General features: G+C 37.7%; 1 protein-coding gene across 2 annotated transcripts in view; it reads right to left on the bottom strand.

The window, feature by feature from the left end:
- Positions 1–14356, bottom strand: part of LOC118739534 (mitogen-activated protein kinase kinase kinase 13-like) — a 40828-nt gene extending 26472 nt beyond the window's left edge. Inside the window, exons 1-2 of one of the 2 annotated variants that reach the window (XM_036470908.1) lie at positions 14100–14356; positions 12880–13097 (exon numbers count right to left, since the gene is read on the bottom strand). In XM_036470908.1, coding sequence (XP_036326801.1) covers positions 12880–13034 — 155 coding nt within the window. In that variant the 5' untranslated portion in view covers positions 13035–13097; positions 14100–14356. Of the gene's footprint in view, positions 1–1394; positions 2264–12879; positions 13098–14099 lie in introns of those variants that run through there. The other variant, XM_036470909.1, reaches the window with a different exon arrangement.
- Positions 14357–15604: the final 1248 nt, after the last annotated feature.

The following is a 15604-nucleotide window of genomic DNA, read 5'->3' as shown; positions in this document are numbered from 1 at the left end:
TTGTGAATACTTGTTTGAGGTACTGCTTATTTATTGTTTAGAATTGGGTTTTCAGAGAAAACAGTTTTATTTAGAAATAAACCTTTAACTTTTTTGTAATCTTTTGCAATAGTTTTGTGTATACAGAAAAATTATTTATGCTGTTTCAGGCAAATTTTCGCAGTAAATATTTTTCCGTTGTATTTTCTAATATTTATTCGTCCAATCATGGCAATTTTTTCAGCGCTTTTCTTAGTAAATATATTTTGCATCATGTAACTTTTGAGCTTTAATTAAATTGTTTGTCAGTAAATTAGATTTTCGCGTGAATTTCACTATACACAATTTTTATTAAAAATTTGTTAAAACTTTCTTTAATTTGATTATTTTTAAATTTTTCGGGCAATTTTCTCAATAAAATTTTTTTATTATATTTTTATTTTTTTTTATTATATTTTGTCGTTTATTTCAATATACATACATAGATATGCACTTTTGTGTTAATTTTTATCAGTAAATATTTTGTTGTAGAAAAAAGATTTTCCTGTTTTTCGCGGTACATTTTTTGCGCTAAACTTTTAATTTATTTTAGAATCTTTTATTATTTGTTAAAATTTTTGGTGTGTCTATACATTTTTTTGTTTGTCAGCGGTATTCTCAGTAAATATTTTTTAATTTTTTTTTAATTTAAATTTCTTAACATTCTCTTATCGCAACTTTTTCCAGCGAATCTGCGGCTGTTCTTTTTATAATTTTTAAAATTATTTTTAGCGCAGTGTATGTTTGTATGTATGTTCATTAGAGCGTCCTCTTGCGAATGTAATGAATTTTTGCAAAGGCAATTTCGAAATAATATTTTTTTTTTTTGCCGACCGTAGGGGTTGCCTTTTTACTTTTTGCGTCATATCTTCGATGTTCTTGTTTCAATGAAGCAATTTTTGTTTGTTCCTAAGTACATTGGAAATCATTAAAAATCATTAAACTTTTGCTAATAAAGTACTCTTCCAGTTTCCATTATTCCAGTAGAACTATTTAAAAATCAAATTTCATTGTCAAATGCACTTACATAGTAGTCACCAAAATTTGCAATAAGGGTCGCCTTTCGGTTCAGCAAAAAAGGTTTTTTTTCGAAATTGCCTTGCAAAAATACTTTAGGCTCAGTAATGTGCGGCGAACTTTTTTGTTTACTTGTAAGGTGGTACGGTCTAATGTAGATATGCATGTACATACCTATGTATGTATTTACACTTAGCTGAAAGTTAGCTTTTGATATGAAGACACTCTGTAAAGCTCTTTAGTGATGCATGTGTGTATGTATGGATATGTACACTTCCATACATACCTACATATGTATGTATTATTTATATATTTACATTATATATAATATTAGTTTTATAAATATTTAATGTACTAACCACTACAATTATATTCGGAGGCAATTCTTAGGTTGACATTTATTTCTGCAGACCAGTTGTGCATATTTTTTTTATTTTTTATTTTTAAGAGTATTTTTTATTTATACATATACATAAATAAATATATTTACTTTTTTTACACTTTGTTATGCATACCACAATCCCCAGTATGTAAAACTTTTCGATGTGTGTATGTACATATGTGTGAGCCGTTTAATTGCTTTGGCTTTTGCCATTAACTGGTAGTCGTATCTCCGGCTATACATACATATATCTTTTTGGTATCACACCACTGCCCCAAGCACTTCGTCTTTCGCATTGGGAGCCGGAGTTGTCGCGCGCCGCTACTATCTACACGTATCTAAGATATGTTTCGTGTTTCGTTTGAGCGGCAATATTACGAATGCTCGGTTTGGATCGCGCTCGTCGGTGGCGGCAGGTTAAAAAAAGCGACGTGACGTCAAGGTAAAAAGACAAGCTTGTTTAGGTGTGCGTGTGTAAACTTTATATGTATTGTGCAGTGCTCTAACAAAGCACTGTATATTTGTATTCGTATACGAAATTCGCTTAATTTTCTACTAACTTCTTTCCATATAAATTATAATTTAACACACACGCGCGCAGGTGGTTTTATTTTTTGATTCTTGCAATTTTTTTTTTATAAATTACTTTTCGTTTCATAAGCGCATTTATTATCAATTCTACTTAATTGCAATTTAGATTTTTCAATATCATTTCACCATCCCTTTCAGTTCGATTTTTTTCCACTTTGCTCACAGATAAGCCACACGCGCAAGTTTTCGCTACAATGACGGAACAAGCCAACAATGGAACTCACCGTTACGATTGAAGTTCCTCAACTGATTTTCGCTTTGGAGATTCGGTGCTCACAGTCGCAATGCGAATTTTTTTCTCCCCAACGTTTTGCTGATTATGAGATAATATGCGCGATAATGTTGTTATTGTTATTCTTTTGTTGGTGTTGTTTTTTTTTTTTTGTGTTGGTGTTAGTGTTAATGCTGGCGTTATTAAATTTCGCATTGGTTATTGGCTTGTTGGGTTTTGTTGGCCAGCTGCTAGTACTTTGATATGTAAAGCCTCTTGTAAGCTTATACAGGGTGATAAATATTAGCTTTAACTAGCGAACTGGTATGGCGCTAAAATGCCGATATTGAACTAACCTTTTTAAACAGTTGGAAATCATCTTCAAAAGCCTTAAAAATATTCCATGTGTTAGTCAGCGTTATAAACGTTCCACGGGCCAAATTTTATCTAAATCCTTACTAAAATCATTACTAAATCATTACTTGTAAATACTACTTTTCGAATAGGTGTCAACCGCAATCAAAAATATTTTCAAACTCAATATTTCTTAATTCACTTTCATTTGACAACTGTATTTTGAAATTTCATATAACTTGTGTATGACTTAATTAAATTCGACTTTTCCAACTGACGGCAACCCTCTTCAAAAAATTTGCAAATTGAACCTTCTTAAATGTCTTTCGTCTGACATTGTGATACATATTTCAATTAACTGATGAATAAAGTAGAATTTGATTTTTAAACACGGGGCAACCCTCCTAAATATACTTCGGAAATAAAGTCTCTTCAAACCCATTTCGATTAATACACAACTTTAAATAATTCACTTGACTTGTTAAATAATTTGAATTTATCTTTTTTAACCCGCGGTAACCTTCTTGAAATACCTAAAAAATATTCTAAACGTTCAAACTAAAGATTTCTTAAAACTCTTTCATTTGGAACCCATAACCCATTTTAATATTTCATATAACTTGTGTATAATTTAATGAAATTCGATTTTTCAACCAGGTGGCAACTGTCTTATGCAAATTTTCACCCTAAAATCTTTTTCGACCTCTTTCATACGACACCCATATATGCCTTGATTTTTTGAACCGATGGCAACCCTCCTATATATAGTTATGTAAGAAATAAAATCTCTTCAAAACCATTTCGATTGATATCCATATTTTAATAATTAATTTAACTGCAATCATAACACCTGCTCTCAGAGAGCACTCTTCAACAAACCAACATATGCGAGCAGTGGAACCACATTTCCTGCTCATTATGTACCGCCGCCGAAGAAGTAGTCGGATTTCAGCGAGCCCGAAAGAACAACTGGTACGATGAGGAGCAGGGCTGCCAACTATACTTAACTATGAAGTGCCATATTGAGGATAAAAAAGTGCCAAAATGTGCCAAATAGAAAAATAAAAGTGCCAAAAAAGGTGTCATTGTTTTTAATCCTTCGCATTTAGCATTAAAATTGGAAACATATTCCTAAAACAAAAGTCCAATGCCAAAGTAAGATAAACCAGTTGTACTATACACTATAGAAATTAGAAAATTTTAGTTGAGAAAAAGAAGTAGACGCAAAGGATTTCACAACAATGTATTGAAATACTACTATTTTTCAAAAGTGCCATTTTGGCACTTTGTGCCAAATTAAAAAATTAAGAGCCATTTGAAGTAAAATAGGGTGAAAAATGGCACGGTTTGAGCCAAGCCGTGATGAGGAGTGCCAGGAAGCTGCAGAGAAAAAAAATGCCGCCTTAAGGGCTACGCTGCGATCGGGCGCAACGCGCGCTTTGTGGGACCGGTACAATGATCTGAAAAGGGAAGCGAGACGTATTTACCGCAATAAGAAGAGAGAGGTCGAAATGAGGGGCTTGCGAGGAGCTTGATATGCTGGCCGACAGGAAGAATGCCCGAAAATTTGACCAGAGAGTTAGGCAACTTACGGAAGGTTTCAAGACCAGGGCGTACTCCTGTAAGAACAACCATGGCGACCTAGTTACCGATGTTCAGAACGTACTTAAATTATGGAGGTAACACTTTTCCACCCTACTGAATGGTATCAGCACGGAAAGTTGTGAAGAAGAAGAACCCGAGCCCCCAGTCGATGATGACGGAGTCGATGTTCCTCCGCCTGACTATGACGAGGTACGAATAGCAATATCGCGGCTGAAAAACAACAAAGCAACAAAGATGACATCGACATCATGGGTAAATAAACAAGCCGGCTGAAGACATACTATACGCTAGGTTCGGGAAGATGGCGTGGGGCATAGGTAGCGTATACCTTCGCCGGAAGAAACGAAACCTGGCCGATAATAACGAGAACACGCTGGGGGGCGAGAGGTTGAGAAGGATCTGGGAGAGATCCACCTTGAAGCTCCAGGAGACCGAGAAGGTTGAACCGAAGACTCTACCCGACCCCGAGAAGAATCCTGATCCTTGCAGTGAAGGTTCTTCAGGTAAATCTGCATAAAAGTAAGGTCGCCTCTGCCGAGCTCCTCCTCAATTTAGAGAGGATCGGCTACGATGCGGCTACGACGCTATATTTCTCTTCAGATGACCTGACGGTGGTAGATGTGAAGGATGGCAAGGATGACACAATACTCCTTGCATCTTGGTGGGAGAGGCCGAGAAGGCGAAACGTCCACTCATCATAGGCGCGGATGCCAATGCGCACAACACGGTATGGGGGAGTGGAGATACCAACGAAAGGGGTGAGTCTTTACTAAACTTTTTATAAATAAGTAATTTAGGTATAGCTAACCGGGGTGAGGAACCAACTTTTATTGGCCCTACCTCGAAGAACATCCTAGACATAACACTCCACACTAGTGGGGGAATCGGAGTAGAAAACTGGGAGGTGCTTAGTACACCCTCGTTCTCTGACCATAGGTATTTCAGGTAAAATTCTCAGCCCGTACAAAAAGCGAAACTTTCAGAAATCCCAAGAACACGAACTGGAAATTGTTTGAAAGGGTAGTGATGAAGAATATAACCAAGTATAGGGTAAGTGATTCCCACTCTGAATTGGAGAAACTGGTAGTCACACTTACCAACACTCTAAACAAAGTTTATCGCATCGCATGCCCTCCGCTACATGCCAAGCGAGGTTCAAAGCCACCTTGGTGAAACAGGGGGCTCGGAGCACTCAGAAGAAATGTTAGAGAACTCTTAAAACTGGCCAAGGTAGCCGATGACGAGTTCTTCTGGATGGAATACAAAGAAGTACTTAATGAATACAAGAAAGAGATTCGCAAATGCAAGCGGGAGTTGTGGAAGAGCTTCTGCCGCGAACTAGAAAAAACAACCGAGGTAGCCAGGCTAAGGAAATTACTATCCAAGAACCCCACTACTCCTAGGTTACTAGGAAAAAATTTGGAGAGTGGACTGGGAGCAGTGAGGACTCACTGGAAAGCCTAGTCAACACACATTTTCCGGGGTGTACAGACAGCATAGATCTGCAACCTTTAGGAGATAGCTTGGAAAATGTCCCCCCGGACATCATAACGGAAGAAAAAAATACGGTGGGCAGTCGATGGCTTCGAACCGTTTAAGTCCCCAGGCACAGACGGTATCTTTCCAGCCATGATGCAAAAAATTTCCGCAGTGCCGGCACCATACTTGAAAATAATATACGAGGGATGTTTAAGGCTAAACTATGTGCCTGTCCTTTGGAGAGAGGCGAGGGTCGTATTCATATCGAAGGCGGGCAAGGGAAAGACCCTCTCTTCCCTACATTAGGGATAAGCTGCCGTCGGCCAGCATATCAAACGCGCAGCATGCCTACACGAAGGGTAGATCCACTGAGACTGCACTTCACTCACTAACCGCGGTAATAGAAAAAACTCTGGAGCATAAAGAATATGCCCTAGGAATCTTTCTGGACATAAGTGGGGCATTTAATAATGTCTCTTATGAGGCAATAGTGGAAAGCCTAGAAGCAGCACAGGTAGAGTCTGGAAGATTAAGGCGGAGTGGAACGAAGCCAGACTGCTCAGACTAGCGCGTAGAGGAATTCCTCAGGGTGGTGTTCTGTCACCACTCCTGTGGCTACTCGTAGCGAATGATCTTCTGGGAAAATTCGAAGGGAAAGCACCTAGACTAATTGCCCATGTAATGGAAAGCGCTCTAAGTAAGGGTCGTACATCGATGGGCGACAACAGCCAACTTAGAGGTAAATGCTGACAAAACGGATGCGGTACTGTTCACACGAAGGTACAAAATCCCCGAGGCTCAACTGGGTGGAGCTATCAATCAAGGATCACAGCAAGTACCTGGGAGTAATTTTGGACAGCAAACTGATGTGGAAGCTAAATGTAGAGGAAAGGGTGAAAATGGCCAGTGGTGCCCTTTACGTATGTAAAAGGATGCTGGGTACCACATGGGGCGTATCCCCTGGCCTCATGCATTGGTGTTACATAGCGGTAGTTAAGCCGATATTGCTCTACGGCGCTCTGGTATGTTGGACCGCTGCCAACAAAATCTCGTATAGAAAAACATTGGAGCGAATACAGAGGCTCGCTGCACTGTGCATAACAGGAGCACTAAGGACCACTCCGACGGTGGCACTTGAGAGGCTACTTGAGATTGATGGCCTTAGGTGAACTCTCCGCAAGAACCTTCGGGCACAGCTCGATATGCCGGGGGATGGAGGACAAAATAGACCACATACCCCCACGCTTCATCTGGGAAAGAAGGTTTAAAGCTACGGTTAAGGAGGGCGGATGGCGCATGAGCACGCGACCCGCCAGCGGAACGTATAACATCTACACGGATGTATCAAAACTGGCTGATGAAGTGGGCGCCGGAGTCTATTGCGCCGAGCTAGACCTCAGGCAACCCTTCAAGCTTCCAGAGTACTGCAGTATTTTCCAGGCGGAAGTCTTCGCTGCAGGGAAAGTTACTGAGATAGCTATCAACGCAGGAAACTATATAAAAAATATCAATATATATGTCGATAGCCAGGCGGCGATTAAGGCTATAATCTCACATCGTATTGCGTCAGAAAATGTCCTTAGAATCAGGGAAGCAGTAGACAGGGCGGCCGAGAGTAAACGGCTGCATATATACTGGGTTCCAGGACACAATGGCATTATAGGCAACGAAATAGCTGATGAGATTGCCAAAAGTGCCATCCGTCTTGCTAGCGAACCAATACAGGAAATACAAAAGTAGCTAAAAACGATCTATAATGAAATTTCCGAAAGAGCTGGGTGCCGGATCAGGGTGAGATGAAACGCATTAGCGACATGCAAAACCACCAAGATCATGTGCAATAGCAGCAAAGGAAACACCCATTTCTTGCTTACACGGTCACGTAGGGATTGCAGGACAGATGTCGGCCTAATGACGGGCCACAACCTACTGGCATCCCACGCAAGCAGAATGGGCATTAGTAGCAGTGACGCATGCAGGAAGTGCAGGGAAAGAGGCATGAATGAGACGTTAGAATACTTCCTTTGTTTCTGTCCGGCCTTAGCTAGAACTCGTCTTAGATATCTCGGAGCTTCGCAGTTCAAAGGACTAGAGGAGGCTTCAAAACTGGATATTAAGGCACTCTTGCACTTCGCAAAAAGCGTTGACTTCCTATACGACGACTGCTTTAGATCGCAGTAAAACCGACCTCCATCTGGCACTACAAAGGACCAACGGGTCCATGTAAGGCGCATCAGCCGGCCAGTGCAACCTAACCTAACCTAACCTATCTGTACGAATATAAAAATTTGGATGAGTGAAATCTCGGTTGTGATAGATTTTAAACTGTTCATGGCAAGAGCAGCATATAAAGGTATCAACATTTTTCAAAGAAAATCAAATAAACAGAAACAAGTTTCTATAAACTGAAATGATCTTTTAATTTTTTAAGCATTCCAATTGGTAAAATCACCCTGTAGAGTCCCATATACATATTCATCAGTATGTTGGCCGAGAGATAGAAAGGTAAATACATAGATACATACACGCATATATACAAAACATACATACATACATATATACTCCAGCCTTCTCAACTAAGTCGCGCTCACCATCAGGCACTTTACTTTTGGTTAACAAACGATCGATGCTTGCGCTCAGATCGTAAAACTAGTTTTTGAAGCTGGGATAGACAGAGACCTAAAAGTTGCACACACACCGAGGTATGGGCGCCTATGTACATACATATACAAATACCTATATACTATGTTTATATACATACATTGTACATCAACAAGGTGCTAATACGACTACATCTAATGTTCACATAATTTGAATTTCATGAGTGAACGGTGACTGTCACCGCATAGAACTGATAGAACCAATTTTATAACGACAAAGAATAACGGAAACCTGTTAATGTTATCATAAAGTGTTAGAATTTTACAGACGACTTTTTCGACAGATTTTTTTGGAAAATTTTAAATGCCAATTTTTGCATAGATGTATTTATGTATGTGCATAGAAACATACTGATGTTGAACACAAAACCGTTTGTACGAAAATACATACATACAATACTTTGTTTTTCACGGTAAAACTCAAAGTGCAGAGTAAAAAAAATATACATATATATATATGTATATATACAGGGTGTCCCAGAAGTAACGTGCCAAACTTTAGGGGAAGGTAGGTGGGGGGGTGAGGTCCCTGATAAATAAAAAATTTTCAGGTAAAAGTGTCACCGTTTATGAAATATTTAAATTTTTTCGAATTTAAAAAAAATCGTGCCTTTTCATGTGTTTTCTTTAACTGCAACTACAAACCGGGCAATACTTAGTAAATTTTTTATTTAAAATACTTTCAGATAGTTGCCTCTCCATACTCAAATGCAATGTAGTTAAAATATATTAAGGAACCATCATAAAATTAGGACTATTTCTGGATTTTTAACTTTTTGATATTTTGTTCCCCAAATTTGACTATCTCGGGTGAAAAAAAATGTACTGAGCTATAACTTTACATTACATAAAAAAATTGCTCATTTCATAAAGATTTCAGAAAGGTGCCACACTTACTGTTTCGAATAGAAAAAAAAATTTATAGCCGCTTTTGTGGGAAAAGGACTGAGACACGCTAGAATGTATTTAATAGAATTAAATTGAATTTACTCTTGTTACCGTCAAATGACATGCTAAATAGTACAAAGGTACATTATTATCTGCTCCTGACATTATTTTGTGTTACTTACCGGAATTAGTGAAAGCGGATTTTGTGAAATTGGACCCTTCGAACATTGTGTTATTAATACTATGACAGACACGCAGTATACGTCGCATGAATATGCGGATATTCACCTAATTTACGGTGAAGCTTGCTGTAATGCCAGAGCTGCTCAAAGACTCTATGCAAAGCGATACCCCAATCGTCGACATCCGGGTCGTGAAGTATTCGCCCGGACCCATAGAGAAATATATGAAGGTAAGTGATTTTTACACCTTTCTTGTTTGCTTGCTTGTTAACTATCATTTTTCACTTTTTTAAGGTCGCATACCTGGAAGGCGTGGCGGCGAAACAGGACGTCCTGCAACGGTAGATGTTGAAGCTGTGTTAGAGGAAGTGGAACTAGCTCCATCGACTTCAGTGAGAATGATGGAAAGACGGACGGGAATACCAAAAACTACAGTTCACAAAGCTTTAAAAGACCATCGATTTCATCCCTACTACATTCAACGTGTTCAGGCTCTACAGATTACCTGTCGAGGGTTAGATTTTGCCGTGAAATGTTGCGAATGCATGCATCAGACCCCAACTTTTTTTAATAAAATAATTTGGAGCGATGAATCATCATGCAAACGTGATGGTTATTTTAATTTACATAACCTTCACAGTTGGCAGATAGACAATCCTCACGAAATGAGAGAAGATCGTTCGCAGTACCGGTACAAAATAAATTTATGGTGCGGTATTTTTAATTGTCAAATATTGGGACCTGTGGAACTGCCGCCAACGCTCAACTCTCACAGTTATTTAGAGTTCCTTCAGGAACGGCTTCCAACTCTTTTGGAGGATGTACCCTTAAACCTGCGGCGAAGACTATGGCTGCAAAATGACGGGTGCCCTGCTCACTACGGGCGTGAAGTAAGAGCTCATTTAGACGAAACTTATCATCGCCGATGGATTGGACGATACGGGCCAATCACGTGGCCCGCTCGATCGCCAGACCTGAACCCATTAGATTTTTTCTACTGGGGCGGGAACAAATAAATGGAGCTGCTGCTGAGATAGCCCAATTGAGTTTAGGATCTCTAAAAGCGTCTTTTCTTAAAAGGTGCCGAGCTTGTATTAGAGTAGAATATTGCCAATTTGAGCATATTTTATCAATAAATGAATAAATTTTTCTTCAAACAACTCATGTATATCTTATTTCACGTGAACCCATCCTTCACACAAAATATTGATAGATATAGCCCTTGTTATAGACTCTAGTCCGAATTCCGGTAAGTAACATAAAATAATGTCAGAAGCAAGTAATTATGTACCTTTGTACTATTTAGCATGTCATTTGACGGTAACAAGAGCAAATTTAATTTAAATCTATTAAATACATTCTAGCGTGTCTCAGTCCTTTACCCACAAAAGCGGCTATAACTTTTTTTTTTCTATTCAAAGCAGTAAGTGGGGCACCTTTCTGAAATCTTTATTAAATGAGCAATTTTTTTATGTAATGTAAGGTTATAGCTCAATACATTTTTTTTTCACCCGAGATAGTCAAATTTGGGGAAGAAAATATCAAAAAGTTAAAAATCCAGAAATAGTCCTAATTTTATGATGGTTCCTTAATATATTTTAACTACATTGCATTTGAGTATGGAGAGGCAACTATCTGGAAGTATTTTACATAAAAAATTTACTAAGTATTGCCCGGTTTGTAGTTGCAGTTAAAGAAAACACATGAAAAGGCACGATTTTTTTTAAATTCGAAAAAATGTAAATATTTCAAAAACGGTGGCACTTTTACCTGAAAACTTTTTGTTTATCAGGGAGCTCACCCCCCACCTAACTTCCCCTAAAGTTTGGCACGTTACTTCTGGGACACCCTGTATAAAGTTAACAATTATAGCAGAAAAATACCCGAACCAGTTGTCTGTCTAGCACATGCTGAATTCGTGACGTAAATAAGTTCGGCGAGCAAATATTTGACGTGTATTATTTGGGGTCACATTTTACATACATATGTATGTACATAGATATTTTTTATTTGTGTGCTTGTTAACATCAAGGCATGCTTTTAACATTTGAATATAATGTTCAGATAGGTATTTTGATAGCACGCTGCTTGTAAAGAAGTACTCCAGATCATTTCAATCAGTATCCATCATTCCTGAAAAAAGATACCACTCAATTCATTCATCTTCTATACAAAATGCAACCGAACTGCCTCCAAATGCTTGACAGGGATTTTTAACATTAATCAGGCTCTGTCAAAGGCTGGAGAAGACGTTCAGGTTGCGTTGCGTCACTATAAATGGACCCCCGCCTCTGTGTGGCATCTAAATGGGTGAAAGGACATCTTCCCTTACACCAGGAGATGTGACGACGAGAACATAGGTTTCGGAGGAGTTTTAAACTGAATTCTGAAGACTACCGCATCAACAGAGAATAGTTGTTTGTGGCTGACGGTCGAAAAATCTTCATAATATCTCTTTGCTTTAATAAGGTAATGTAAAACCGAATGGGCGATTCCTGGACTTCAAGTTTAATTATATAACCAAATCCACACAAAATAGACCTAAACTACAATTTATGGGTTTTCTCACATTCATCCTACTAATTAAATCTTCGTAAAAGGTTGAGATATTTATATAAAAAAATAAGTGTTCCAGCGTCGAAAGGTTCTTTTGACCAGATCAGGAGCGTTAATATGTTTTTGAGGCCACTGAACACGAATATGAAGTCCCTTTTGTTCCATCACGTCAGAATTTTTTGATTTTTTTCTAGCCTCGAAAAACTTGCCAGGATTTATCGGACAGACAAAATTGATAAATATTGACGGATTTACTTTAATATTTGTAGTTGGGGGATTGCGGGTCACTGATTAGCAATATGAAGTCAGATTTTTTAAACACATAATGGCTAATCCAATATGGCGTGGAATGCACAAAAAAGTATTGAATTCGAATGGAACCAAAAATCATAGATTTTTTTAGGAAATTTAAGCCACTGGAAAACCGGTTGGTCTACAAACCAAACTTGACAAGGAATGACGGAAATTCGTTCCAAAATAAATCATCTTACCACCCAGTCGGAAAAATCAGCCAATACCAACACATGTATATAATTGTTTTGATTTCAATTTCAGAAATCTGGTTTTACTATGTTCGTAATCGCAGAAACTCCTAGAAACCAGGTTTTACATAAATTCAATAATTAGAAAAAAAAAATCGATCGCCATATTGGAACCGCAATTTTGAATGTTAAAAAGTTGACTTCATATTCGCAATCATTCACCCAAAAACCCCTATCAAGATCATAGTAAATCCGTCAGTATTTATACAATTTCATCTGTCACAGTCCGTCAGGATTTTGAGGTTAGAAAAAAACGTGATGACTTGGAGCCAAACATACTTCGAAGCGACTCCAAACACATATAGAGCACATGGTCTGGCCAAAAGAATCTTTCATAGATTTTTTTTGTGGTGCTATTAAAGAAAATTCAGTAATTATCCAAAAATGTCTTTACCTTCTTCGAAAATCGTCCGTTTGGTTCTGATATATATTGACAGCACTGCCATGATGGGATCGCATATGTGGTAAGACATTATGAGATAGTGATAGTTCTACTGCTCTTTCAAGATCCTGACGACTTCTGTTTATTTGTTCGCTGGAAGCATGCATCGTACGAGGAGTAAGTGTCTATGTGTATGCAAATACATTTATACTACTCCCAAAAAATTATTGCTGGAAAAAGAAGTACGAAAATTTCCTTATTAAATCACATAATTACATAAGTACAAGATAGTATCTAGAGGTATTCATATAACGTGATAAACCGATAAAGATAAAGATATAGATAAAGATAAAGATAAAGATGAAGATGATGATGAAGATGAAGATGAAGATGAAGATGAAGATGAAGATGAAGATGAAGATGAAGATGAAGATGAAGATGAGGATGAAGATGAAGATGAAGATGAAGATGAAGATGAAAATGAAAATGAAAATGAAGATGAAGATAAGAATTGAGATTGAGACTAAGATACATTTTCAGGTAATAAGAAACTAAGCAACTCATTATAATGGTCGTTGCACTGACGCAAAAAAAAGTGATCTGTACATTTAACCAGACCCACCTACCGACATATATTTCGACGCGCTGAATCCGAATCTGAGGCCCATTTGACTCGTACAACCTCAAAATTGCGAATCTTTTACCTTTTTTCCTTACGATTTTTGCAATTAACTCGAAATTTAGGAGGTGTAGGAGTCAAACCGACCTCAGATTCGGATTCAGTAGGTCGAGCTACATACATGTCGGTAGGTGTGTCTGATTAAAAGACACAAAACTTTTCATTGTGTGCCGGTTTTATAAAAATAAAGGTAAATTAGTTTAATGGAATTTTTTCTTATAAAGTATCACTTCTTCCGCGCGTAGGGAGTACACGCACTCAGTTTTTTTTAATTTTAATTATTGGTTAACAAGATTGGTATGTTTGTATGTTGTTAACCAGAGTTATTGAATATTCATTTATAAGAATTTTGCGTATGTATGTACATATGTATTATCCTACATAGGAATGTCTACACACATTTAACGCACATGCGTAAGCGAACGCAAATACCACTAAGCAACCCAACAAATACTTACGTACATATGTACATACAAATGTACACTGTTATGCATAAAAATAGACAGACGTATTTCCGCGAAATCGAAATGAATAAAGAAGGATGTCCACTCACCGATTACAATTTCAAGAACTGTTAGAAAACACCTTCACCACCACTACAGCTGGGTGGCAAACAGGATACAAAAGCGCACAAATACACGCAAGTACTGCTAAGGAGCACAAGTATAAGAGTGTAGAATTACATATAATGCCGGATTTGAGTTGTGTATAACATTGGACTTTATATAGGCAGCGTTAAAAATATGTATTGTATGTAATTATAATTTTTTTATATGTGTAAATTTTTTACTTTTCATAAAAATATTTTTAGATTATTTTTCACTTTTTTGGGATTATTTATTTTCTTTTTATTATTTTAATTTTTCACAAATTATTGATTATATAAATACACAAACAGGATTTGCAACTTCAGCTCACTTAATGCATATATCAATAGAGGTAACGCTGCTGGCTGGCACGTTCACTGGCTAAAACAAGAAAAACTTATTAACCTTCACTGCTTCTTTTGCTACTTGAAAACTTCTTATTAGATTGCAAATCGATTGCAATTATTAGCGCAAAACTTTATACAATTTTCATTTTCGCTTTTGTTTGCATCAAAAATTGGTTGTAAAAAACGATCTTCCACTTTTACACCGTAAATTTCTGCTTCGATTTTTTACACTTGCTGGAATTTTAGCCAAGAATCACAGCGTTTCGCCACTTCAGCATAGATGTTGCCTATCCGTTTGCCAAATTCACCATGGTTGTCGTTGACTTTTTCCTTGGCTCCTTCTTATTTGACTTCTTCTTCCACCGCTTCTACCACCAACCACTACCACTTTGTGTAGCACTTTGCTGGTGCTTTCGTTGTTGTTGCTTTACGCCAACATAAAATCAATACTGGCCACATACCACATTTTTCAATTCACTTTTCTGCACATCGAAAAATTTGCAAAACTATACGAATTAGTTACATATAAAACTGCTTAAATATTTTATTTAAAAATTTTTCACTCTGAATTGCTTTTAAAAAACTCATTAAATCAACAATTTTATTAAATTTTTTTTATATGCAACTCTATACCGCAAATACGCGTGCAATCCACTAAGCATTTATTCCGTGTATTCCGCGTGCTCTCCGACGCCGACGATTACTAGTTCCACTGGCCAAAGTAGGCAAAGAACCAAGCTATGTTGGTTGCCACTGAAGCTGTTGTCTCAACCGCTGTTGTTTTTGTTTTTGTTGCAGTCATTAATGTTTGGCCAAATCGATAGATTGCGCAGTGGTGAGTGGTAAGAAAAAAATTGTGGGAAACTGTTTGCCATATTGGTGGTGGCTCTTGTGCTTCCTGAGAGCGCCCATATGCCATGTACAAGTACATAAATCCAGTTTTGTGTGTTGAGGCTGTTGCTCAAATCCAGTTTTGAGAGACCAACAACAAAAGCCAGTAGCATACATACACATACACAACAAAAGGTAGAACCATGCGCAGTAACGTCATTTCCCACAATGGTTAGTTGTGGAAAAGAAAAATATTACTAAGTTGCAGGTTTACTGCCACTAAACCTTCAATA

The sequence above is a fragment of the Rhagoletis pomonella genome, unplaced genomic scaffold, assembly GCF_013731165.1.
Source record: "Rhagoletis pomonella isolate Grant_MI unplaced genomic scaffold, Rhpom_1.0 Rhpom_scaffold_00005, whole genome shotgun sequence".
NCBI lineage: Eukaryota > Metazoa > Arthropoda > Insecta > Diptera > Tephritidae > Rhagoletis > Rhagoletis pomonella.
This window is presented reverse-complemented; position numbering and strand designations above follow the sequence as displayed.